At 43.6% G+C, this 27,628-nt stretch overlaps 2 protein-coding genes across 3 annotated transcripts in view; one reads left to right on the top strand and one right to left on the bottom strand.

The window, feature by feature from the left end:
• Window positions 1–27,628, top strand: part of IFT140 (intraflagellar transport 140) — an 80,850-nt gene that overhangs the window by 34,268 nt on the left and 18,954 nt on the right. The gene's annotated exons all lie outside the window — the stretch shown is intronic.
• Window positions 38–25,634, bottom strand: TMEM204 (transmembrane protein 204). Its single transcript, XM_086622447.1, has 3 exons — window positions 25,355–25,634; window positions 10,808–10,963; window positions 38–282 (listed from the first exon to the last, which is right to left on the bottom strand). Exons 1-3 carry the CDS (start codon window positions 25,632–25,634, stop codon window positions 38–40), a joined length of 681 nt encoding a protein of 226 aa, XP_086478573.1.

Here is a 27,628-nt window from a genome sequence, read left to right on the forward strand (position 1 = left end):
CATCCTTGGAGATCTTTCCCCTTTCAAGTCCACTCTTTCAGCACGGTGACTCAACGTAGTCGTTTTCCAGGCCCCGGCGAAACCGAGCGGTCAGGGTACGGCTAATGACAATGACCCGGGGTGCCATGCAGTCCTCACGCCTATGCAGGATGTTCCATATGAGAATGGCAGCTGCCAGCGTGGCCAAAAGACAGGCTCCAATGTTCAGATAGCACGACCAAGAGAGGTTGGTGTACGGTCCGATGCGGTAGAAAGTCACCAATCCGATAACCAGAACAAAACCTGCAAGAAGAATGTGAGAATTATTTTTAATGTGTGATTTTCTGGAATTTCTGGACTGGCAGGATGCCACAGGCCATCATTCATGAGTCTGTAAAGCCTTTCCATCCCTATTATGATGTGCTCTGTGTGTTCTTGAGGGCATATTTGGGCATGGACATATGCAAAGACTGGGTGCCTGAAACGGAGTCTCAATGTTAGGTTTAAATCTGTTCACTTTGATTTAAATGTCTGACTCCCACTTATCTGTACTTCACGTTGTGGTTTTTTCCTCATCCTCTTGTCTCATGTTTCTTCCTCATCCTCATCTCACAGATGTCCTCATTCTTATTATAGTTGCCAACACAGAAAACTGGTATATTAATGAGAATAATAATGAAAATATTTTATTCAGAATATGGTACACTTTTTCTGAGATTTTAAAATGTTTATTTAAGGTAGTCCACTATTTTAAACTACAAAGATGATGAATAGCTACACATCTTACAGAAATAATTTTTTAAAAGTACAGAAGCTTAAAAAAATGGAAGGTGAAATAAACGGGACGTTGTGGTCCTGCTTTTTCTATGCTAGAAAAAGGTGTTGTGAGGCAGGAGTAATATCATGCCTCCAGAAGCTACTGAAGCCAGGATTTCCATTTCCTTCCTAACCTTAAGCACGGCAGTAAGGGAGGTAATATCATAGTAATAACACTGCACTTGTCCAGCATTTCCATCCAGATGTCCAGTGTAGTGACAGGACACAGGGCAATGGCTTCAAACTGAAAGAGGGGAGATTTGGATCAGATCTAAGAAGGAAATTCTTTACTGTGAGAGTGGTGAAGCACTGGCACAGGTTGCCCAGAGAAGCTGTAGCTGCCCCATCCCTGGAAGTGTTCAAGGCCAGGTTGGATGAGGCTTTGGGCAACCTGGTGTAGTGGAGGGTGTCCCTGCCCATGGCAGGGGGGTTGGAACTGGATGATCTTTGAGGTCCCTTCCAACCCAAACCGTTCTGTGATTCTATGTCACTATGTGATTTGCAAAACACTGAAAAAAAATTTTCCACAGTTTTCTTGGTAGACATCGCTGATAAATAGTAATGTTATTACCGAGATGAGGTGGGATGACTTTTCCAGTCATGCAGGAGATCCAGATTAGAACAAGGGGCAGAATCCACATCCCTTGACTCCTACTTTTTCGTGTTACTAAGACTGCCCTTTCCCTGAAGAATGCATTGATAAGCACATAATTACTTTTCTGCCCTCTGTTTATTGTATTCACCTCTCTTCCTGTCCCTACTCTCAAATAAAACAAACTACTTTTCAACTTTTTAAGAGAAGTAATTTATACATGTGATTAGATTGAAACAAACACACAAAGAGGCAAATATGCCTCACGGACTGAAAAAAGGTTTTTTCTCTGTGTTCTCCTACACGTTTCCTTAACCACCACCATAACACAAGAAATATCATTGACCCCGCATCAAGGAAGACTAGAATAAATGAAGGCCCATGAACAGTCAGAAGCTTTCTAGATACCATCTTCCTAAGTTCATGGGCAAGGACAAGTGAAGACCAAGTCAGTCCCAGGGGCTGCATGCTGTTTTCTCAGTTAGCTGCACTGCTTGCAAGCCCTGTTCCCACAGATCCGTGGCAATGCTCTAAAATGGTGTGAAGCCTGTCCCTGCTCTTTGATTTTTCCATGAAAGAGCATATCCTAAGTATGCATTGCATCAAGATTCTTTCTAAAAAGAGTACTGTTAATGCAGCGAAGGTGGAAAAGACACAAATGATATAAGATAAAAAAAATAGAGGAGGGAAATGAAATAGAAATAGGAGACAAAAAATCAATCACTGCTTGAGTAGGTGTGAGGCTTTGCTATCCTGAGAGTCAATAACATGAAGGCTGAATCTCTCTCCTAATAAAACAAGGAATGAATGAGTTCAGGAGATGTCTGGCATCCTCAGCTCTCTTGTGTCTACCTAGAAGGTGGTTTGTAGCTCAGTTGCTTGCTGCACCTTCTCCTCCTGAAGTAGCACTGTCCCACTGATGGCATGTACCAGAGAGGGTTTGAAGTCAGGCATCTCTTCCTAAGGATACAGAAGGAGGAAGCAGGGTTCTTCCAGGAGGAGTAGCTCTTTCCTGCTTTTTCACCACTCTGCAGTAGCCTTTGCTGTGAAAAAAGTCCAGCATGCTCTGGATGGGTTTTAGGCTGTCGACTCAGTTGTAAGGACAGCAATTAATAACTCCTTGATGCAGTCAGTAATTTAATGATTCAGCTTAGTGATAAACGAACGGGTTTCATCTGGGAAAAACGTGGCCACATGGAGCACACTGACTCAACTGAGTTGCAGAGGTCACTGATGGGTATGTGTGTTTGCCAGCACTCCCAAATTGGGTCTGCAGGCTTACTCGGGCTGTTCCAGTGTCAGCCAAGTTGGAGAGGGGATCTCCATACATAGGTGGTCATCTAGCATTATTTCAAAATATACAAGTTTGAAAGTTGCTGCTTGATTCCTGTTAAAAAAAAAAAACTGAGTTACAGCCTAGGCAGAAAAATTGTGAAGTTGTGCTTTTGACAAATTAAGCTTGGATCTTCCTTTTTTTTTTTTTCAGTAATCACTGTTGGATGAAACACCTTGTATCAGATCATGCATGCTTTTAAAAATCCTCGCGTCTTGAAGCCAGGCAGATGTTATCTACATCCTTGGATGGATGAAGGCAAATCATCTGTCTTTGAAGGAGTTAATTTTTCTATATGGTCATATGCTTAGCTCATCACCACGTGAAAGTGGGAATGTTCTCTCCTTGTGCATTCCAAATCCTCACTGAAGTTTGCACATGTGTTTTCAGCATTCACAGAACACTACTTTTGTCCTCAAAGCCACAGTTAATTGTGCTCTTCCTTTTCTGTGATGTTTCCTTGAATTCCTTTTGAATTCTCATGACCTTGCTGTTTGGTGTCATCTGAGCCTTGTGTGACTTTCATCTGTGTCTTTACTGTTAGCAGTAACACCGTACAAGAAGATTGCAGCGGAGCTGGGAAACAAAATAGTCTTCCCTCATTTCCAGTGTCATTCTCTGAGTTCAGTTTGTCCTGAGGCACGTAGTAGGGAAGAGAGGCAGGGATCAGATCCCATATTGTGGAATACATCAGGTTTTTTAAACTCTCCTCTGAGATGGCTCGGTTCCCCATCTGTGGAACCAAGGTGATAAAACTTCTTTTCTCCTGTGTTTTGTGTTGTATGTCAGAGCTTTGGGAGCAGAATGTGCTTGTCGTAATGTGTTTATAGAGAATTTGGGTGTCTACGTCTATGCTTGAGGTCTTTAGGTCTTACAATACAGATAAATACTGATCGTGCTTTCCTCTTCCACAGGTTGCAGTCTACTTTTCAAAGGATGATAGATACCAATTTTCTCGTAAAAGTAGGAAGCTGAGAGAAAGGGAGATTGCTTGCACCTCCTGCAGCCAAGTTGTTGACCTGTTTCTTTTCCTTCCGGTTTAAAATTTGCAGGAAGGAGGGTATTGAGGTACAAAATCAAGAGACCCATCTTATTGACGAGTCTGGCACAAGACAAAACTTCGTGTGATCTGTCCTCCTTTTCAGGTCGTCTTTCAGAACTCTTTTCCAGTTCACATACGCTTTCACAGGGAATCCAAAAAGCATGAAATACATTATTAAAGAATGTGTGAAGCAAATCAGAAAACCTTAAGCAGAAAGAACTCTGAAGCTAAGCTGTTTGTGCCAGTGACCACTTATGGGTAGCTCCAAGGGACAGTTATAAATACTGACAACAGTGCACTTTATCTTGCATTATTTGTTTGAGGCTTTCTTGGCGGAGGGAGCTACGTTCAGGAACACCAGTTACACAGAGTAACCCTGATGCTATGTCATTTCTTGCAGCTTAATTTCCAGTTATCGAACCACAACTGGTGCTTTCCCACTGCAGGTTTATGGCTATTTACCATTATCTCTAGCTCAAACAAGTACTGGATGATTAGCCCTTCTGCTTTCCTTACTGGAAGTCAGGTCTGCTTGTGCAAACCCGCTGGGAAAAACCTTTAGGGTTCATGGTGCATGTGGGAGCTGTATCCCTTGGGCATGAGTGTGGCCCCATTCCTGGCTCATTTAGCCAAGGCAAGTGGCAGTGGTCTATGCACAGTCCTTTATGGCATAGTAGAAGTAAATAAATGCTGTAGGAATCTTCTCAATATTGAATAAACTTTTTTCCAAATACCCAACTTTTAATTAAATTATGTAGCTTTTTCCTTCTTGCTTATGTATCACTGTCCTAAATGACTACAAATCTCCATGCTAGACTGGCCACCTTCGTGAACTCCCTTCCAGCCAATTATCCACCAGGAAAAAGCACTAAGGCTTCCCTACAGATCCCAAAATAAAACTATTTATGCTAGCAAGACTATTTCCCTTCACAGGCCCTTTGCCTGAACCCTGATCAGATGAGCAGCCAGTCTTGCAAGAGTCTTTCTCTCCTTTTGCAGCTCTGTGCCAGTGTCTGAGTGGGGGGGAACTGGGAGATGATGGGTTTGAGAGCTCCCCGACTTGGCAGATAGCAGGAGTGAGTCACTGGAGCTCTTGAGTGGAAAACGTAGGATCTGTTTAGAATACTTTGCTGCAGGCTAGACAGGAATGGACATTTAAGAAGAGAGAAAAACATGACAGAGAGTTGGAAGCATGTTACTGTAGAGAGTTTTCACAGTTGGTTTTACAGTTCTGCCAGTGTATGCGAGCTCCGGAATAAAAATGCTGCTGTGAACATTATTTTCCAGCATTCTTATTTCATATTAGCATGACCTGATACTGGATTTATAAATGCAGGAGCTCAAGAGCAAAGGGTGAAGAAATCGTATTGACCCAAAAAGACTGAGTTTGCAAAGAATCATATTTAAATTTTGATGAATGCTGCTTTTGTAGAGATGATGTTGCGTGAAAACCCCCAAAGTTTGCTTGGAGAGATTTTACCTGTAATGACTTGATCAAAATTAGACATCTTCAAGCAAAGTGTTCCAATGCGCTGCTTAAGTTTTCTTTGCCCTTAGAGTGGTGGCCTTGTACACCAGCCACGAATTGAGCTGGACCATTCAGCAGCAAGCCTGTTCTCTAACTGACTGGGCACACACATTCTGTTCACTGATTTGTTCCAGCCCGGCCCTTCTCCTTCAGTGGTCCAGCTTTTTTATTCCTTTGTTATATGGATGTATTTGAGGAGAGGTGTCTTCCTAGTTTGGATGAAACCTTATGAGTAATTCCGTGTGTACCATTTGGTTGCAAACCCTAGCGCACTGATGCAGTAATCCTCAGTTTCTGCAAGGAAAGAGAATGAAGCTGGTGTCTGACTAAGGTTTTATTTTTACTAACAGCTAAACCAGAGAATTTTCATGATATTGATATCTCCTGTTTTGCTTGTAACATTGAGCAACAACGTCTGGATTTAGTTTCAGTATTCCAATAAAATATCTGGAGGGAGACAGTTGGCCTCCCAGACTGTTTCCCATAGGTAATTCTACTAAAAATAACCAGAAAATTGCTCTACTTGCTATCAGTCATCTTGAACTGTTGATTTGCAATGCAGCTTGAGGAGGGCTACAGATGGGAAATATTTATTGAAATTGAGTTATGAAAATATTAAACACTTTCATCTGGTTTAGTTTCATTTCTGTTTGGCAGCTGTGTCAAGACTTTTAGATGCATGGCTGAATTTGCCTGAATTAATTTAATTATGTATGTCAATCAATTTCAGATCATTTTCTTGTGTATTGTCTAAAGTCTGCACAGAGGCCACATCTTTAATAAAAATCCCGATGAGATTACTTAAAGTACTTTATTTTCCCATAGAGCTGCTGTTTATCTGTAGTTGTTTCCCATCCGTAGCAAAACAAGCCTGGCTGGGGGGGCTTTTCCGTCGGGGAAGGAAACAGATAACGAGGTCACTAGGAAGACTTTTGGTTGGGACAGTATTGACTGTGTGAGTGGGGGTGGGTTGGGAGAATGTTACTTTTTGAACTTACATTTCAGATCTGTATACTGAATTTCCTGTTTGACTGTAGCTGGCTGCAAGCCAACTACAGATTTTTAGCATTTTAAAAGAACTCCCATAGTCATTTTTTTTACTTCTGGAATAGTTTTGTGTTTGTTTTTTGGTTTTGTTGTTTTGTTTTTTTTCCCAGATGGCTCTTGATTTGCATCCTTCCTTTTTATTAGTGCATTGATAGTACAGTTGAAGAAATCTATATTATGTTTTTTCTGGGTGGATAGAAAGTCTATATTGGGAGTTATCATTCTCCTCATAACAGCTTGTCCTATGGGATGACTTTTGCTGCCAGGATGAGGGAGAAGAAGGAAAACAGAGCAGCCAGACTGTTGTTCAGAATTCACAACCCATGCTTCTACAGCAAAACTGCAAACAGGGAGGGGAAATTTTTTCTTTATGTACCCTGTAAATGTTTACAGGGAGCGATACAGCTGCAATGAGTCACAAGCCTGAAGAAGCTGCTTGTAGGAGCTCAACTGCATTTATCAAAGTGCATTTGATTCCCAAAGTGTGATTGCTGTAGGACTTATGTAAACGATTAATCACTTAACACCTCTTCCTGTGTCAGCTTATAGGGTCATGGAATGGTTTGGGTTGGAAGGGACCTCAAAGATCATCCAGTTCCAACCCCCCTGCCATGGGCAGGGACACCTTCCACTGCACCAGGTTGCCCAAAGCCCCATCCAACCTGGCCTTGAACACTTCCAGGGATGGGACAGCCACAACTTCTCTGGGCAACCTGGTCCAGTGCCTCACCACCCTCAGAGGGAAGAATTTCTTCCCTATATCTAATCGAAATCTACTCTCAGTTTAAAGCCATTATCCCTTGTCCTGTCACTACACGCCCTTGTAAAAAGTCCCTCTCCAGCTTTCTCATAAGCCCTCTTTAGGTACTGGAAGGCTGCTGGAAGGTGTCCCCTTATAGCTTGGCACGTGAAATATTTCAGCCAAAATAAGTGAGATAGGCTTCCATATTTTAAGATCTTTCCAAATATGGTTCATTCTGCAAACGTGTGTAAACAATATCACTTTATTGTGAGGTTTGCAGTCCACATAAAGAGCAAGCGATTTTGGCACTGAGGTGAAACAAAAATGAGAAATAATGAAAATGTTTAGCACAAATCAAGCGGTCGAGTTTTCTCTTTTTGTTATGATTTTTAGGTTATTTACAGTGTCTCATTTATTTGCTTCCTTTTCAGGAAGTGTAAGGTTTACAGCTCCATAGATTTCATCTTAGAACAGATCTGACTTGAGGGTGTTGTGAAGGAAAAAGGTGGAAGGAAGTAATACAGAAATCAGAGTCGCATTGCTCTCGTGAATATCTCCAGCTGTGTTCTCCAACGGCTGCTTTGCGGCTCTGTTCCGCATTAGGATTTTCTGGATATCAACCAGTCTAAAGCTGGAGTACCCAGGAAGAAGAGAGTAGGTAAATGGCCTAACGATTGCTTGATTTAGGTTTAATAGCACAGAAATGAGAGTATGTGTGAGCTCAGATTTCCTGTGATGTGTTCGGGGTCTGGAGTGAAATACAGGATCAGCAGAAAAACACAGTAGGAAAAGCTGGAATGCCTTGCTTGAAATTCAGGAGAGAGGTGAGATTGTAATTTATTTAGCTGTACACGACAAGCTCAGTAGGAACAAAAAACTTTTTAATCTTCAGGATATTATATATTAAAGTAATTTAATGCTGAAAACAGATTGGCAAAAGTATTAATCAGTATGATTCAGGTTTATTCCAATCTTGGACTTTCAGAAACTAAGATCAGATCTCATGTAAGGGATACTTTGTGCCGGATATTCCCCATTATGTTTCTAACATTTCACTCTAAAGCCTGTGATAATCATCACCATTGTAGGAGATCGGAGACTTGGCTCCAGTCCCTTAAGGTCTGATCCACTCTGGCAGGTTACTGCTTGTAGCAGTTCAATATTCTCTGAAGTGCTTTTCATTCCCTATCCTGTTAGTATGGATTTTCCTTTCCAATTGCTCTTCTGTCAGCTCTGTTATTCATCCTATATTCAGCACACGGAGTTTGTAACAGTTGCTTGGAAAAAACCAGAAACCCCAAAACCCTCTAGAGGGAAATTTCTAAGCGTTGACACAAAATTCCACCTCCAACGCTGGTTCCATTTTCACCACATGCCTGTTCCAAAGCAAACAGCTCGCTTTCCTGTTAACGGGGAGGTGTGAGGCTGCGGAGCTCCGGAGCGGTGTGAATCCCGTCGCTGTCCCGGGAGCGATGCAGTTTCCTCTCTTCTTTCCTTCCTCTTTGCTTCCTGGGGCTTGATTTTCTGTCAGAGGTCCATCCTTTTGGAACGATGGTCAAATGCTCGTGCAGGTGGCAGAAGCGAGAAAGCGGTGGAGCCTGGAGGCATTGCAAGCTCCAGTGGGATCGGAGGTGGTCGATTCGAACTTGTGATAGGGTTTGGAAGGTAACACTTAGTATGGACCTTGGGAAGCTGTAATGAAACCCACACGTAATGTTTCAGTGGGTAAACTCTGATTAAAAATAAGAAAATCCTAAGTTGACTGTGTGATTCTGAGCTATATACTCAAGCCTTCTGCCATAATATTGGATTTCTTTCTACCAGTGACCATTGTGGTTCTCTTCAGCACTTGTTGGCATATTCCAGGATGGAAGTTTGAGATCAAACAGAAGTTGGCATTAGAGGGGACATGATTCAAGATAGGCAGAAAACCATCTGATGAGGGTGAAGGAGAGCATGGTGTAACTGCAGAAGAGGATGGGGAAGGGGGTCAGGGACAGCCACCAAAGCTGTTGTATTGTTTCTGGAGTTGGAGACCTGTGGTTTGTATAGCGCAGTGTCTGTCTCTGAAACTGCCACAAGCTGCCAGATCCATCTCTTCACACCTTTCGAGCACAGACAGGCAGATGAACTCCTTGATTCAGCAGCTTCTTCAGCCATTCTCATTAGTGTTTTGTTAATCATTCTGCCTCTGGCTTTCCTCCCCTCTCCCCTCCCAGCACTGGGGATTTCAAGGTTCAGCTTGCATAACAGGTAATAGCAGGCATTTCCTTCTCCTGTGTCGGGATATCCTGGCGCCCTTCAGTCTCTCTCTGACTGTGTTTAAAACAGACTCCAGCACAGGAAAAAAAAAAAAAAAAAGCCCAGTCTAAAATTAGCTGCCTTCATAGAAGAAAGGCACATGGCTGTCCACTGTGCTGTTTGTCAATGAAACAACACGTCTAAACAGGGCCAGAATGCATTTCCTCTCCGGGAAAAACAGACATGTCAGGTTTTGGGGAGGATGGGAGGGAGTGAGAGCAAAGCAGGCATCGCAGCGATGGTCAGGGAGAACTACCCAGAAGGTGCCCAGGTACACATGCCATGGTGTACATGGAGGGGCCGTAGGGAGGTGGTGTTACGGCAAGGCTGGCTGCCTGCCTCTTGGTAGCACTGACTGGTGCGTGGAGGTCTTGCTGCACCTGGAAGCTGGATCAGATGCTTTGAGAGTTACAGAACCTCTGCAGTCTCCTCCTCTTGTTTGGATTTCAGGTTCATCGTCCTTAATGGGTGTTTATTGCCTTGAGAACCGTATTTAAATGAAGTAGGATGGATTCTGAACTTGCAGCAGTGTAAGCCTGAGGTCTCAGTAGGTTTATACCATTCCAAATATTCAGAGGTTTTAAAGTTGAAATTAAAATAAAATGGTGTTACTGTAATGTAACTCATTATTTCCATTAATAATAATGACATCTTTTCAATCCGATCTCCTAAGCAGCCTGGATGTTATACCCCATCAATGACAGTTTCATGCATGGGTATTCTATAAAATTGGACTCTTGGTGTAATGAATACTGAGTGACTTATTTTATGTAGTAAAGAAAGGTATTATTGTAAAATGTTTACAGGTTGTTGCCACTGCTGTCAATACAGAATTGTGATAAAACCATTTCCTCCTTTCCTCATTCGTTTCTGTATACAGTCTGTGTCCGTGGGAATTACTGTGGGAATTTTATTTGTAGCAGCCAATGTGACGAATTGAAGTCAGCTTTCTTTGCTAGATTGCAGACGTGTCTGTCTATCAAAATCCAGCTGATGGTCATTGAGTAAAATCCAGTTAGCTAAAAGCAAATAATCACATTTCAGCAAGACTTCAAAAATGTACTCGGCCGTTCTGCTCTGCTTTCAAACGGTTCCTTTGGTGTATTTTGTCCTGCTGAATTGTGGGATTACATTGCATCCAGTTTTCTTTCTTTCATGTTTGCCTTCCTGGTTTCATAGGAAATAATAAAGGCTTGTTTTTCTTGGTTGGCAGAAGACTCATTCTGATATATCCAAGATAAAAGCTTCTATTCATGTACTGCAGAATCTCATGGGGAGAGCTTTTAAGAGACAATGAGCTTACTTTTAGATTTAGGCCTTTTTGCTATTCTTTGTCACTGGAAAGATTTACAAAGCAAGAAACTCTTTTCCACCTGGATATAATAAAGACCAAGTATTTTTTCATCAGTAAAAAGAAGTGGACTTACTGGCAAGTTGGAACACGGCAGCTATGGCCTCCTCCCACCACTGGGTATCCTGAGAAATGATAGGTAGCTCCATCAGGCCCAGGATGAAGATGAGCTGGCCAGCAGTCAGAGCAACAGTGGCGATGAGGTTACAAGCACGCATCATGTCGAACTGCACTAGGGAAACATAAGAAGTAAGCATAAAGTTAAAAGCATATAAAATTGGGAACAGGAAAACCCTGGCTGAGCAGGTGTGTAAAATTTGTCAGTCCATAGAGAACGACTCTCAGACGCTATTCCTGCTCCCAGCAGCCCCCTGCTCTAAGTGCATTCCCTCTGGTCTGACTAAGAACAGATTTTCTTTCGGATGTGTATTGAGTCTTCCCTTTAGTACCACAGCATCCCATAACTATTGCTTCTGTGCAACGCAATCGTGTATGAAACAAGTGGCTAATTGCCAAGGATGGCCCACTGGAGGTGCTTGACTTTTGCCCTGTGAGGATTCTACCTATAACTAGTAGCCAGAATTGTTTGGGGCAGTAAAAAGTTGCTTTTTTTTTAATATATAAATATTAATGGATATTGTTGTGGGAGTCTACTATCAACCACCCAGCCAAGGCAGCGACACTGATGAGTTGTTCTACAAGGAATTAAAAGATACCTCTAGATCCACTGCCCTTGGCCTTATGGGTGATTTTAAATTCCTGGACATCAACTGGGCGTATTATACAGCGGACACAAACAGGTCCAGGAAATGTCTAAGCATGTTGAAGACAACTTCTTAGTGCACGTACTGAGGGAGCTGATTAGGAACGGTGCCCTCCTAGATTTGTAGTTTGTAAGCAGAGAGGGACTCGTGCGCAAAGTGGTGGTTGGTGGCTGGCTTGGTCTCAGTGACCACGAAGTAGTTGAGTTTCAAATTGTTGGTGATAGGAGAAAAACTTCCAGCAAAACTTCAGTGCTGGATATGGGGAGAGCAGACTTCGGGCTGCTGGAGCTAGTCAGTAACGTCCTCTGGGAATCTGCTTTTGAAGGTATTGGTGTCCATGAATCATAGAATGGTTTGGGTTGGAAGGGACCTTAAAGATCATCCAGTTCCAACCCCCCTGCCGTGGGCAGGGACATCTGCTAGATTAGGTTGCTCAAAGCCTCATCCAACCTGGCCTTGAACACTTCCATGCTGGTCGCTTTTCAAGAGCCATTTCTTAAGAGTGCAGGAGCAGGCAATTCCAAAGTGTCAGAAGTCATGCAAGTGGGGAAGAAGGCCAGCTTGGCTGAGCAGGGATCTTGTTCTAGAACTTAGGCGGAAAAGGAAAGTGCACGGACATTGGAAGCAAGGGCAGGTGACATAGGAGGAAGACAAAGATGCTGTTTGCCACTGTAGGCAGAAAATTCATGTGACCAAGCTCAATTAAGAGTTCAAGCCAGCCAGCACTATGAAGGACAACAAAAAGGGCTTTTTTAAACATGCTAACAGCAAAAGGAGGACCTGAGATAACACTGATAAGGTCGGGAACCTCACAAATAGGGACACAGACAAAGCAGAGAAGTTTAATGCCTTCTTCGCCTCTGTCCTTAACACTGGTGATGGGCCCTGGGACCCTCGGGGCCTTGGGTTGGAAGACTGGAAGGACGATAAATTCCCAGCCAACTCTGAACTTGTTCGAGACTTGCTGCTCCAGCTGGATGCACACAAATCTATGGTGCCCAATGGGATTCATCCCAGGGTACTGAAAGAGCTGTTCAGCTTGGAAAAGAGAAGCATGAGATGTGACGTCATCGCTGAGGGATGACCTCATCGCAGTCTACACCTTCCTCAAGGGGGGCAGTGGAGGGCGAGGTGCTGATCTCTCTCTGGTGACCAGCCATAGGACACAAGGAAATGGAATGAAGCTCTGTCAGGGGAAGTGCAGATTGGACATTAGGAAAAGATTCTTCCCTGAGAGGGTGGCTGGTCACTGGAACAGGCTCCCCAGGGAAGTGATCATGGCACCAGGCCTGTCAGAGCTCTAGGAGCGTCTGGATGATGCTCTTAGTTCTGTGGTTTAGTTAGAGGTAGTCCTGCAAGGAGCAGGGAGTGGGACTCCATGATCCTTATGGGTCCCTTCCAACTCGAGATAGAATATGATAGAACAAATGCAGAAATGATTACAGACATAGATATCTGGAGTCTTGGCTGGAAACCTGATTAACCTCCCAGCTGGCTCCTGAATGGAATATATTCCTTGCAAAGTTGGGGACTTTTAGTCAGGCTTTTTTCCTACTTTTCCTGTTAACCTGATGGATGTCCTGTCTTCATCCTTTTCCTTCCTTTCTAGCAAAAGGTGGGATTTGTAAATATGATTGCACCAGTTCAACATCTCTTACTAACGTGTTGTTCCTATTCTGAAATAGAAGCAGCTCAGTGTTTAAGTTGACATATATCAGAAAAAGAAAGACTCTGGACATGAATATTCACCAGATTTTCAAAAGCGACTCAAATGGTTATAAGTTTAGTGGGTGCACTGGCCACCAGAATTTGATTCTTGGTCTTCCAAGGAGACTGCTAGGAAGTGCAGAAAGCAAAATTTGATATAAACAAGCAACAGTAAACTTCATCATGGTAATCATTGAGTCTAGTCTACTTTTGAGAGTCATAAAAATTAGTTTATCCTTTCTTTTCCCCTCATAGGTTATCTTTAGCTTCCAGTGTTCTAAGTAACAACTCATAATTTAACTAGAATTTAATAAAATATGATATTGTATCTGAAAGAGTTAGTGAAGAACCATAGTCCGTTAAACTTTTTCACATTTAATAAAATTTCAAGAAGATGACATACTAAGTGGTTTTGTTTTTAGCTAGTAAGTTCATCTCTGACCAGAGAGGAAAACTGTCTTACTCAAAAAACCAGTTTGCTCAAAGATTTTGTGTTTAACTTTCAAAGTTGTCCTTTCTAGCCTTGGGAGCATCTAGATCTCTGGCCATGTGGAATGCTTACAGGTTGTGAAGCATGTTGGCTGATAAGAGAATAATATTCAGATGCCTGAGCTTTGTCAATATCAGTAAAACTCTGAGCATTTGGAGTGTTCTTCTGTATTTCCACTTAAATGGACTTCTGTAACACTTTGAGGACCGATACTTGTTGAAATAGTAGTGACTTTCAAAGCAGCAAAGGTACTAAGTAAAGAGCAGCTATCTGTAGTGTCAAATGAAAAAAATGGTTTATAGCCATAATGAATTCTGTTGCCCTGTCTATATAGAGTATGCATGAGCTTTTTTTTTCCTTAAAAAAAAGCTTCTGTTATTATATACCCTCTAAATGTCTGAAGAAATACATACTACCTGTTGACACAGAAACAAACACCACATTTTTGACTTCACTGTTATTCGTGATTTCTTTTTAATACTTAACTGTATCCTAAATTCTTTTGGCTTTGCCATAGATGATATTATATCTGGCATACTAAAAATAGTAAGTTTATGACTGTGACTCAAATTAATTCCAACAGAATTTGTAGTAGTTTAGTCTTTAAATAATGGTTCTGCGACCGCTGTCCTCTCGCAGTTGGGCAGTGCAGCAGCACTGGATGTGCAATGGATGTGTAATTAGATGTGTAATGGATGTGTAATTATTAGATGTGTAATGGATGTGTAATTAGATGTGTAATGGATGTGTAATTATTAGATGTGTAATGGATGTGTAATTACCAGTGTGTGTAAGAGCTGCAGCCTGGGGGATGCTCATTCACCTAACACACCGCAGTGGTCAGAGAGATGTAGAAATGCAACTGATGTTTGGCCTAGCTGCTGCTTTTAACCAAAGAGAAGGTTGTGCACGGTCCGGGTTGAACCTGCAGCAGGATGACGATAGGTAGGATAAGGAGGAAGCAGCTGGTGTGATTTCATTAAATGTGAAGACAGTTATTTTTGTGCAATGAGGTATGACAAGCATTGAGTACCCTTCCATATTTCATATTAGGATATTGTTGGTTTATTCTAACAGGTTTAATGTATGATCCATCACCTTCTGGTTTTGTTCTCGAATCGTAATGATTCCTCTTCCTCAGAGGGGGGGAAAAGTCAAACTTAAAAATGTGTAGCTCGTGTAAACTCTGTTCTTCTTGCAGTGGAGCTTGTGAATTGTATTCAGCCTGAGAGTGGCACTCTGCAGATGACTACGCTTTCATACTCGTAGCCGTTGTCACTTTGCATGTTGCCAGCTCAGCACGTGGTAAATTTTATTTTGAACATATGCAACCCTAAACTGAGCTTCTGCAACATGAAACCTACCACCCCAAAAGGTGGTAGTTGTGGAAAGCAACTGTGCCTCCTTTTATTGAAGACAACCAATGGACAACACTGATCAAGGAAGGGAATTAAGTGTGCAATTTCAAAGCATTTCTTCAAAGCCTGTACACAAGGGTGTTGAAGATGTAAATCAAGTTGAGGAAGGCTAGGCCAGAAAGCTCTCTTCCTGCTTGAATGCCAGCTCAATCCAGACATAAATATTCCTCATCTCTTATAAAACTGGCTGCAATATAGTTTTTGTAAGAGCTGTGAAATTTAGTGTTTACCTTTGTGCTCTTTTACTCTGCCTGTTGCTATTTTAAATCATATGTAAACCAGGAGCTCCTCAGTAGCCAGCTTCAGTCCATTCTCACGTGCTTTCTACAGACTTGATAATTAGTGTGAACCTAGGGTGATCTGTTCAACCATTTCAAACATTTCTGCTTCATTTACAGTAGGCACGATCCCACGGTACCTTTCTGTGGCCATTACAAACTTCATCAACTTTTGCAGAAGGCGTTACGTTAGCCACAATTTGTAAAACAACAGTTTCCTACCGCTTATGATGTCTGCACAATTACTGCTGGCATTTGTGTCAACCATTAGCTTCTGCGATCTACTGTCTAAGACCGTCATGACATAGGTATTTTGGATGTCACACTTTTGTTGGTTTGAACTCATGACTGTTAATGTCACCTGTCTCCTGAAGTTTAACTGGGAAAGGAGTTTGCTATAGCTAGAGGTGGATGTTTCCAGCAGAACAGAACTGGACACTGCAGAAGGTGTTTATTCCTTTGTGGGTGTCTGACATAGGTGAAGGAGGGAGGGTGATCCAGAGTGTGTCTTGGGTTTACACATGCCATTCCCTCACCTCCCCTAAGATGCAACTTGGCTGTTGAGAACTTGAAAGGGGTAGACACTGATCGGCTCCGAAACTCTGCTCTAAGTGGCCGTTGTTCATCAATATAAAATGCTAGTCTCTGACTTTTTTCCTTCTGGAATCCCATTTTGATCTCGTTTCGCTCTGGGAAGTAGTTAATTCATGGACAGGGTATCTAGCCGGGTCTCTTGCACAGCTGGGGGTACTGGGTAATAAATTCTGCTTTGTTCAAAACGCAGCGGTCAGTCAAGGGTCAAAGCCCAAACTCCAGGGATGAGACCAATTCAGACTCTGTTGTCTTGTATCCATCTGGACTGGAAATGTTGATTTGATTTTAGTATTTGCAAGCAGCAATTTTGGGTTGTTATGTTCCATGATAGCCTGAGGACTATTTGTGCTTCGCAGAAGTAGGTTAATTATATCGGAGAGTAATTTGCAGTGTTTTGGGATAATGAGGAAAGATGACCTCACTGAAAAATCAGATTATGCTAATTGCTTAAAATGTAAGGGTTTTTTCCCCTTTTCTGTCTGCATATATGGAAAAAACACTCACAGGTGGGAATTCAAGCTTTTGACCGATGAAAGCACAGAGCGTGTATGAAGGGAACTAAATGACCCGAGATATTTTACTACTCGTCTAAAACTTTCTCTGAGAAATACCACTTTGGTGAACAAAAATTTCAGTGAAAACTGGAAGTCCAGCGTCTGTTTCCAGCCCTGGGAAGGGACCAGTGACCACGTGTTGACTCACCGGGTAGGAACAGTGCTGACTCTGAACATCTCACCATGGCTTCACAACTTCCTGCCTCTCATCTAAGCTGCAGGAGCTGACCGTGAGCATGTCCCCGCTGTGGAACACAACATGTCTCACATGAAAAAACGCTATTTAAAATTTGTAATTAGATGGGCAGGAATTCATTAAGCTTAACTGAAGGACAGTGCCATCTTAGGCTGCTCCGAAGTCGATCACATTTACCGGTTTATCCATACTTTAAATCTGGGGAACTGTGCTTCCTTGTTTCTATTGATTGTTTTAGTGTTAAACTACTTAAGTTGTGTTTACCTTTGGTTTTCTTTTAACTAAAAGTTACCCTTTTAGGTATTGATTTTAAAAATTATTCCAAACAACTAGAGTTCTGAGTGTAACACCTTTTCATCATTGACTTGCTTTTTAAACATTACATGGTTGCTATGTTTGTGATGAAAGGACTTTTTTTAAAAAGTATTCTATTGGTGCCTGTTCCTTTTTATGGTTCTTGGGCTTATTTATTTATCGTTTATTCAGTGAATTACTGAGTATAAATGCTTAATATTCATATGTGACCTTATTCTGGAAAGGAGGATAAACGGTTGCATTTCTGAAATAGTGATTTCTAAATAATTATGAATAGAGCTGATAATGCTTCTGATGCCTAAGTTGCTTCACTTATTTTTGTAAGAACTCGTTTTCAGTTGCTTATAACTTTGCTAGACTTCATCTTCTTGGGCTGGGTGTCTGCAGGCTGAGATCATATTCTGCTGTTAAGCTTTAATCTAACTAGGTCAGTAATTAGATTTTCTCTAATATAATCAAGAGATTCTAACCGAGTACATGGTTTTCCTCTGGAACTTGACATTTTGCTGTGGTGTTATCCTGAGATGAGGGCTGCATCTCCTGCTATTCTGTTAATATTCACTCCAGAAAGTGGTCTGGTAACTCAGTATACATGGGCTTAACAGAACCATAACTATGGCACCAATCATTCTTACCCAGCTGGACTGAGTTGAAGATAATGAACTACTAATTAACTACTCAACTCAAGGTACCTATCCTGCCTACAAGAGGCAGGCCATTTCCTCCTGGCTGTGGAGGATGCAACAGTGTCCTTGGTGCCACAGCCCAGGCCGGTGAGCAACAATAACTGGCAGACAAAATGCTCCGAAAGCCCAGCCGTGTTCATCACATCGTGGCTCTGTGGTCACAGGGCACTGGATATGCCACAGCACTGACCACAGCCTTGGCCTGTGTTCATCCAGCTGCTGCGGTACCAGACGCTCAGAAGCAAAGAGTTGGTTCTGTCCGAGCTCGGCCCTCGCGGCGCGGCTCGGAAGTCCACTTCTCCTTCAACCTTGGACCAGGCTGCCCAGAGAAGCTGTGGCTGCCCCATCCCTGGCAGTGTTCAAGGCCAGGTTGGATGGGGCTTTGGGCAACCTGGTGTAGTGCAGGGTGTCCCTGCCCACGGCAGGGGGGTTGGAACTGGATGACTTTTAAGGCCCTTTCCAACCCAAACCACTCCATGATTCCTGCCTCAGTTACTGAGCCATTTGGAAAGTAACAGTTCTGCCTGCGCATGAGCCGGCCCGTGATTCAGGCTGGGCTTAGAGCATGGTTTTTGTTTAGCAGAGTTCTACTTTCTCAGCCTTTTGGAGTCATTTTTTAAAATCTACATTATAGAGACTTCAGAAACACAAAACCAAGTATCCAGATAGTGGGAAAAGCCAGAATAGTACACTTTGACCTAAATGGGCTTATATTTTTTTTTCATGGGAGCTCTGAGTCATTCAGTGCATGAAATTCTGCTTTGCAAAAACGCTGAAGTGGTTCAGACCGACTCTCTATTCGACTTGTGTCTTGCTGACTCTTACTTATGGTCTTGCTGTTAATGAAGTTGAGTTCCAACCTGGAGAACTGAATTCTCTATTAATAAATAATTTTAGAAGAAACCCTTCTTTATAGTTCTAAAAAAAAATCCACTTTAGCCAAACTTTTGGCAACTAATTGGGCGTTCCTCTTGTTTTGGATGTCAGCATTGTCTGCAAAGATCAGATGTGCAGGAACAGTCTCCGCAGCTGACATGGAAATCAGCTGGAGCTGTGCCTTGAATGTCAAGAGCAGTATGAAAATGCAAAGTTCTACAACACAGACATAGGAGATTCCGCATTTACTGTTAAAATAGTTCAGAAGCAATAAGGACAATAAACAGAATAACTGTAATTAAATAATTAGGGTTAATTATTTAACCTGATTATTTAACCTGATTAACCTAATTATTTAACAGTTATTATTAACTGTCAGCTGACTGCTGACAGTCAGCATCGTGCTGCATCTCCCAAACTTGTGCTGTGTTTATGAAGTCTTTGGATATTTCATTTCTCCTGTCGATTTAAATTTGTGGTATTTATCTTGTTCACCTCTCGAGCTGTGTTTTGGAGTATGAATTAGGAAATATATTGAAACACTTTAAACGTGTTTGTGCAACAGAGTAAAACAAATGCTGGCAGTATTCAAGTGTACCTTTGCACGGCTACGTGACAGACTGTGGGAAGATGAAGTTAAAGCACTGCCTCTTTGATACAGATAGATGTTGATGGTCTGAATATGCACTCATTTCTTAAAAGTGAAACAGATCCCTATCTAGTTTGTTCTTCATCAGTTTGTACCCTTTCCACGGGAAGATGTTATTTGCATGTCTTAGTGAAAGGACAGGGCTTTATCCTGAAAAGGAAAGTCTCTCTCTCTTTTCTTTGTAAATCTCTGTTAGCAGCCCTATAGCTTTCAGCTACAAGGAGTCCTCAATACGTCCTGTTCCTGGATGGATATCTTAAAAATGAGAACAGTCACTTATTTTGATTGGTTTCATCTCCTAGGTAGCTTTCTGAAGTATGCAATTTATGTTTTTTCACTTAAAAATAATGTTTTTAAAGGCGGGGGGGAGGGGGGGGCGGAGAGCAGGGAAAACCCAATGTATTTCAGCACAATTAAAAGAATGTTCTGATGTGACAAACTGGTAAAATCTTCCATCCCTTTAGATATTTTGGAACTTCGTGATTGAGCTCATCTGAGCCTGAAACTTCATATCTGCATATTTAGTTTGAAAGGCATACAGCTCTTGTGCGGGGAGAGAAGAGTGTGGTTGGTCCTTTTTTTATTTTTTAACTGCTTCAGTAGTTACCTTTGGAGTGAGGACAAAGCTACATCGACTATTTTCAACATGACCAAGTGCTTATGGTTAAACAATGGGAATCTTTCAAACTCAACATTGAGAACACTTGAATACAATGATCAATTTTAGCAGACAAGGCTCTTACATAGTTCCTGCTGAGATGTTAGTTGTCTGCGTGGTATGGTTTGCCTGTTTATAAACATCAGCAGCAGGGTATTCTGTGTTGCTAGCTGTAATAAATGTGTTTCATCTGAAATTTTCAAAAGCTTCATGGCCATTTTCACGCTTTAATTGAAGTCAAAGTCTTGATAGTGAGAGTAATCAGTGATTTCTCTGATAATATTTCTGTGCAACACATGTGAAGGTACAGTATTGAAACATATATTACGTTCATTTTCCTATCCTGAATCTCAAAAAGTTTTGAACTTTTCCACAATAAGTACACAGCGTAGTAAAATCCACACTAAAATAAGCATTCACTCTAATTTGAAGAGTCAGACCTCTTACAATTCACCTCCAGAAAGATTGCATTTTGACCTCTACTGTTAATTTAGTAATTTTACTCATTTAAATCATATTGTAGATGTTCGGCGGGGTAATCCCAAGCTGCCAGCTGTCTGGACTGTCACACCTCTGTGTGACAGCCTGAGCAGTTTACCAGACAACCATGTACATAATAAGGTTTTGAACTTTCTTTAATCTGATGGTAGCTCCTGCCTTCCCCAAACGAAGTGGGCCTCCTTTCTCGCTCTCTATCTATTGAAAAAGTATCGTGTGTCTACAACACGCTCAACGGCTTGACTCAGCCTGGCTTCCATCCTGCCCAATTTCAGAGAAATTTGTGGACGTTGGAAACCTGTGTAAATATAATGGACATGGGCACTCAAGTGAACTGTTGCCTCTGCAAGCAAATGCCAGCTCCTTATTCCCACCCCGAGCAGCATCCTGCCTGAGCCCGCGCGTTTCCAGGCGTACGTGTGTTTGCATGAGTCGTACATTTGGGCCGGACAGGTGTTTATGTTTGGTCCCTGGAGCAGTCACGTAGTCGCTCGTGATCCTGTGCCTCTCCCTGGCACTGCCTGTACTTCCTTGTGAGAACTACAATTGACAAGAGCTATCTTGCTCCGGGCATCACACGCTTCCCACTGGTGGGATTTGTGTTCTGTCTTCTGGAGCCCCGCAGCACCGAGCAAGGTTTTTATATCTCTTTAGACCCCTCCCTATTCCTGTGTTTCCACATTGTTCGTAATGTTCTTTAGACAAAAAGGGACAGACTGTGACCTCGGCTAATGAATAAATCAGCTCCATCTGTCCACCCAGAGATAGCCTTGGAGCACGGGAGGGCTTAAGGGCACAGTTGTACCGCTCAGCACGGCTAAAAATATCCAAGCTGATTCCAAGTCATCTGGTGTGTTCACACAGTGCAGCGCAGCACTACTGGCCTGATGCTGGGCCAGGACGTAGGTGATGGTACCTTTGAGTAGATCTGGTTTGCTCTGAGAGGGCTTCACTGGTGGGGCTGCGACATATGCTCACTGCTCAGGGCGGCTCGTGTGTCCCTGCCATGGGGCATTGCTCGGTGTGCTGCGCCTGCTCACGCGTTGGGTGGGCACAAAGCTGAGTACTGAGTACTCAAGACATGCTGCCTTAGCCAAGATCTTACTAAGTGTATGCTCCTACGACTTACGGTCTTTTTTTGAAGGATTAAGAGATGCAGACAAGAGCCTAATTTTCCAAAATTTTGCAACAACTCTGAAACTGCAACTCCGTAACCTTTGGCAAGCTGCTTTGCCCTTGCTCAGATGACAGGAGAGCTGGGTGACCTGGCTAGGTTTCCTCAAAGTGTTTTGAAGAGTGGATGTGTCATCTGAGTTTGTGGTGAAGCCTTTAAGTTTGTATCATCTAGTGGTTTGTCCATGTTAGAAAAACTTTGATTGGTGTCCTCGTAACTAGGCTCTGATTCTCAGCGTAAGCAAAGATTTGAGATCTAATCGTTTGTTACCGCTAAAAGGGAGCTCTCTCGCTCGTCGTCACACTTGCATCACTCAGCTTGGACTCCTGATACCATGGCTTTATCCAACAGAAAAACAATCATCCCAAAAAACTACCCCGTCCTCCTGCCCCCAACCTTCCACTCCAAACCTGGGGATTTTCTTGCTGTTAGTCATTTGAATGGTCTCACAGCAGCTTTTTAGCATCACAGATGGTTTAAAGAAGGGTGTAGGATGGCACAGCGAGAAGGAGAGGCAGAAAGAAAGACGTGGATAGAGACGAATGGAAGGGCTTGAGATCTCCTTCCGCGAGCAGCAAGGCTTGAGCTGGAAGAAGAGAGTTGAGGTGCTTCTGCCGAGGACCAAAGCCGTCCACGGTTCTCATGTTGTGCCTTGTTGAAATAGTTCATATTGAAATGCTTCATTTCCATATATTTTTAATATCATGTACTCCTGCCCCTGGATTTTCTTTTTTTTTCCTATTTCTAATCTTTTTTTCCTCACAGCATCTCTTTGCTGCAGCATCTGTAATCTCCCTTTATTTTTATGTCCCGTGGTATTTACACCAGCGGTCCTTTACATGTTTACTTTAACATCCTCGCTGCAGTGTTTGCATCACAGGATCTGAAAGCAGAACACCTTAGTCTTCCTCTTGCTCCAGTGGTTTATGATTATGGCGAAATAATTCACACAGATATCCTGTTAGTGGGGAAGTGGCTCAGAGAGGTATTTGCTATGGAATTTGATTTTGTGTTTCCAGAGAGGCTTTTGGCAGACATCCTCCATCACATCGACTTTTTCTGTTCTTTCCCTGCATGAACTTTTGACAGATCATTTACGATGACTTCTACCCCAAATATGCAAAACTTCAGTTATTATTTGTTTCAATTTGCTGTAGTTTGAGTTTAAGCACATGTCAGTCCTAACACAATGAGCTACTTCCATAATCCTTCTTGCAAATCACTTTGCTTGAGCTGTGTACATGATGAAGAGGAAAAAAAAACAGCCCAGCTTTATTGTGTCCCCTGAAAATGAGCTTTGCCACTGATTCAGTGGGAGAAAGAGCAGGCAGTGAAAGTCAGTGAGAAACAGGTTTTAAGAACATGCTTCTCTGCAGTGAGCGAGCCTGCTCACAGGAGTGCATTTAGTTGGACAGAAGTCATCAGTACATGGAAAAGCAAATTCTCAAAGGTTTTACAGTTTTTCTGTTGAACTGTGAGATAACTAACTTGCATTGCTATTGGAAGAACATATTTTCTATTTATGGTTCTACGAATGGCACCCAAAATACTACATGTTAACTCTTATCACTATTATTACTAAAATAATGTGTGATTTCTCATTAGAGAAACATCTCTTTAAAATGACAAAAACATGGATGCAGAATCAGGCTCTTATCGACTATGGGTACAATCCATGGAAACGTCTGAAAAATATGTGCAATGGACTTGTTTCCTACTTAGTTTGTCATGGCACAGCTGCAGAGGTGAGAGTTTCTTTCAAATGCTTTATAAAGATTCAGAATTGGCCTCTGCTTACTGTCAGCACCCAGATTAAACAGGAATGGATGCTTTATTCCTATGCAACTTGAGTCACTGGACTTCAAAGTCCTTTAAATTAGAATTTTTAAGACTGTTTTTTCAAGAATTCTCCTGGGGATTTGATCATGCTGTAATTATTACTGTGAAATTCAAAAATTTTCTACCAAATTTGCTTCTCTTTGACATAAGAAATTGCTGCCCGTAAAATTCTCCTGTGAAACCGTCTATGCCAATCTTTATAGCACCACCCCTCTTCTGACCTGTGCACAGCAAGAAACACAAGTTTGTGTGTTTAAGATGCAGCAGGAGCCAAATTCAATATGCAGGAGCTCATTCCAGCTGTTGAACATAGAATACGTACTTTTAAAATTCATTAATGACATGCATGTTTTTCAAGTTAGACCGTGGCTTATAAATATTAATTGGGACAGTGGTTCCAGTGATGAAGTTGCAGATACACATTAAGGAACTTTTTCAATGGTCTAATCCCATTTATAATTATTTGTCATTACAAAAGTTCTTTCAGTTAAGAAAGAAGTGAAAGTTAGGTTTAGGGCTTTGGGTTTAGAAGTTTTCTGTTTGTGCAGGTTTAATATTAGCAAATGTGCAAAAAACGTTACTGCACAATTTAGTTGGAAAGAAAGCATGATATGGAATGGGTCCACATTAAAACGTTTTTTGAAAAGAAATTCCTCTCATATTTCTTTGTTTTCCTCTCCAGAGGGATATAAGAGCCTTTTAGGAGGAGCAGAGCATTTTGCTCTTTCTCCACATTTCAAACCACGTGGAAAAAGAATCTCTGTGCAATAACGTATGTTACTCACGCTGCCGTCCCTCCGAGACACCAGAGCGGGTTATGAGCACCGTTAGCATCTCCGGAAAATCCTAGTGTCTGCCATGGCCTGAGTGTTACCAACATTTGTGCTATGAAATTCAGTCCCTGCAAGGGTTCCGTTAGAGCATCCATTTGCCCCAATGACCGCGGCGCTGCCGCTGCAGCCCCCGCCTGCTCCCAGCGTGCCCCAGTGCCCGCCTGGAAACCAGCTGCTGGGAGCAGCGGCTTTCAGCGGAGCGGAACTCTGGCACCGTGGGTAGCTGTGGTCGCAGCCACGGTGTCCGAGATGCCCGCGGGTATTCCCAGCACGGTCCTGCTCTAGTGTCGTAACAAGAGCAGGGTCGCACCCTTAGCGTTATGAATCTGGTAGCATGCACTTTTTTATTATTCAGCTTTATAATTCTCAACGTTGGCTTACAGGCTTCATCTTATCCGAAAATTTTAAGTAGCTCAGTTTAAGCTACATGCATTCTTCACATGAGTCTGTGAATTTGCAAAATGAGGAATACACCATGCTTAATGATTTTCGTGTTCCCCGAGCAGTATGCTAACTGTTGTTTTCACCAAGAAGAATAGTTGTATGCATTAAGGCTTATCTCAGTTTTACATGTTTTTGCCAAAACTATTTCTGTCTTTTCTGCTCCTGGCACTTCCACTTCCACCAAAAGTAAATAATTTAGCATGGCATCTGAATACTGACTTTGTAAATTTTATGGTATCCAGAACAACTGTGGTTGGGGTTTAATGTATGGAGCAGGAAGGGATATGCTTACAGCAGGAACCCAAGAGGGAAAAGTGAGCAGCAGATGTCTCAAAGCTTTAGACTTACACTTCACAGATTATTTTTTTCAAAGTACCTCATTCCATACGCTGTATAAACCAGACAGCTCAATGCAGATTACTGCTTTTGGAGAGGGAGGAGGAGGAGTTTACTTCATCACTGGCAGACATCATAATTATTCTTATGTTCCCAAATGAATTTATTTGTGGATAAACGTTAAGGGATGTTTAGATTCAGGTGGTTAACAATGATTTCAGGATGCTCTGCTAGGCTGTAAATCCCCTGGGGACCAGGTACGTGGCATCAATCACAACCGAGCGTAAGCAGAGAGCAGAAGAGATGGAACTTACGTTTGACAGTACTGCGCGACTCCTGGAACCCGGCTGACTCGGAGCCCCAGCCCAGGGCTTCACACTCGCGCTCCTCCCCTTGCCCATGCCTGGCACTCGTGCTTGCACCTCCTCTGCTCTTTTCTGCCAGCCAGCACATCTTCCAGAGCCCCACGCTGCGCTTACGCCCGTCCTCCAAGGTCTGGTATACCCAGTTGGGAGTAAAGGCAGCTGCGTTGTTAAGAATAAGTGAGACCAGGGCTACCAACACAGCTGTGGCTACCAGTTTCTGGACAGTCATATCTGACTGTCAGCTTGCTGCCAGTCTCTGTTTGCAGAAGACGCGAGGTCTCGATCAGCTGCAGCACATTGAAGTTGAACTTAAACAGAGGCAGCTTCCCTGGAATGTTAGGAAGGGCTAGAGGACATCACCGCTCATTCTCAAAGTCAACTCCAGAGGTGTTTCTGATCAAGGAAATGAGAATTTTGCGAGGTAGGTAGAATTCCATAAAATAAGAACACAAAGAAGCTTTTTTAGGTCCTTCCCAGCTTTGGCTTATCCACCTTCTTGCACTTTGATAAGTAACGCCAGTCCTGTGATGAACCGCACGACGGGGAGGTCCATTCCTTGTGAGACGGGGCGAATCCAGAAAAAATCCAGTCTCGAGGCAGGAAAGCCTGAGTTGCTGCCGGGGCAGAGGCGAGGATGCTCACCAGCAGCGTGCCGAGCGTGCCACGTCCTCCGCGTCCACCAGCGCCGCTCCAAGAGCTGCTTCTTTGGGTGCGAACTTCAGCACATCCCCCGGAGCGCGGCAAGCGGCATTCCCAGAGCCGGGCTGGGGCGGAGGTGAGCTCGGCGAGGCTGGGGTGTCTCGGGGAGTTCGCTCCGCCGTGTCCCGCTCTGAGGTCCGAGCTCGGCGTGCTGGGGCTGGAGAAGACCCCCCCGCCACGGAGAGGAAACGGCTGTTTTTGTGGCTGGTTTTGGTGAGCCTCAGGGCGTAGTCGGCTGCAACAAACACAGCCACTGCCACAGCAGTCAAACATTAACAGGATGTGTTTCCTGAAAGGAAAAGACTATGGAGACTCCTAAAGTTGTACCTCCTCCCCTCGGAGAGCCCCCCCGCTTCTCACTCCTCCCCCCGTCCCGGCCGCGCGCAGCGGGGCCAGGCTGCCCGTGCGGGGGCCGGGGGCACAGCCGAGCTCCTCTTCCAGAGGGAAAACAGAAATCCCCCGCCTCAGCCCTCGGAGCATCCATCAGGGCTGCAGGAAGGGATTGAGGAGAGGGATTTTGAAATGGTTTTTACTGAAAGCAAAGCAATGTCAGGGTTCGCTGTGAAAGCTGAGGGGGGGGGCAGTGGTGTCCCCCTTCCTCTCTGCAGCCCTGGGAGGGAGCACAGCAGAGAAATGGGAAAAACAGAATCACAACATTCTCCATCTGATAAACAAACGAATTTGGGGGTGTCTGGAAAGGCAGTCGCAAGCGTTGCGATGGGAATGACGCTGACAATCGCGGCGTTGTGACCGGGCAGGGCTGGCACAGCCCTGAGCCCCACGTCCCGCTTCGCTGGGAACCTCCGCCGTGCCCCGAGAAGGCTGAGCGCCTCGCCCCGGTGTCCTGAGGATGGAAAATCTCCTGCGAGTTGCTTAATGGAGCGTCTCTGCTCACAATCCAGTGCAGAATCGACGGCCGGACGACCAGCCGGGACCGCAGCGCTGGGACTGCAGAAGCTGCACAGAAAGCAGCTCTCACAGACAGGCTACAGAACAGTTGTTGAGGCCGTTCCAAACTGTCCCGGAACACGGATGTTTCCCGAGGGGTCTTGCAGAGACCGTCTCTCCAAACGGCTGTGGGATGTTTCCATCAGCCGCCGCAGCGGGGCCGGCGCCGGGGCCGGGGGCAGCGACCCCGGGCGGGTATCGCCCTGCGGCGGCCGCGGCTTCCCCTGCCCTTGGGCGCGTTACCGCCGGCGGTTATGCCCTGCCTCCACCTGAGCCTCTCAAAATTCTGTGGGCTGAAAAAATGCTGTTCAAGGAGTGGTGGTAAATAGTGCAGTGGTGTTCACGGCAGCGGCATGGAGAGGGAGTAGTGGGACGTGGTGGCAGACCACCTGCATCACCAGGCACCGCACCGACCGCGCCTGAGATGTTGGCACGAGAGTTCACGTCTGTGTAATTAAGAAAATTAGATTAAAAACTGATTTAATTTTATAGCAGTTCTGTCTTACCAGCTAAGTTACTTCGCCCTTGGTCGACAAATCCGTACTGACCCAACACACACAGACAAACTGGCTGGAA

This window comes from Tauraco erythrolophus, chromosome 17, assembly GCF_009769465.1.
Source record: "Tauraco erythrolophus isolate bTauEry1 chromosome 17, bTauEry1.pri, whole genome shotgun sequence".
Lineage (NCBI taxonomy): Eukaryota > Metazoa > Chordata > Aves > Musophagiformes > Musophagidae > Tauraco > Tauraco erythrolophus.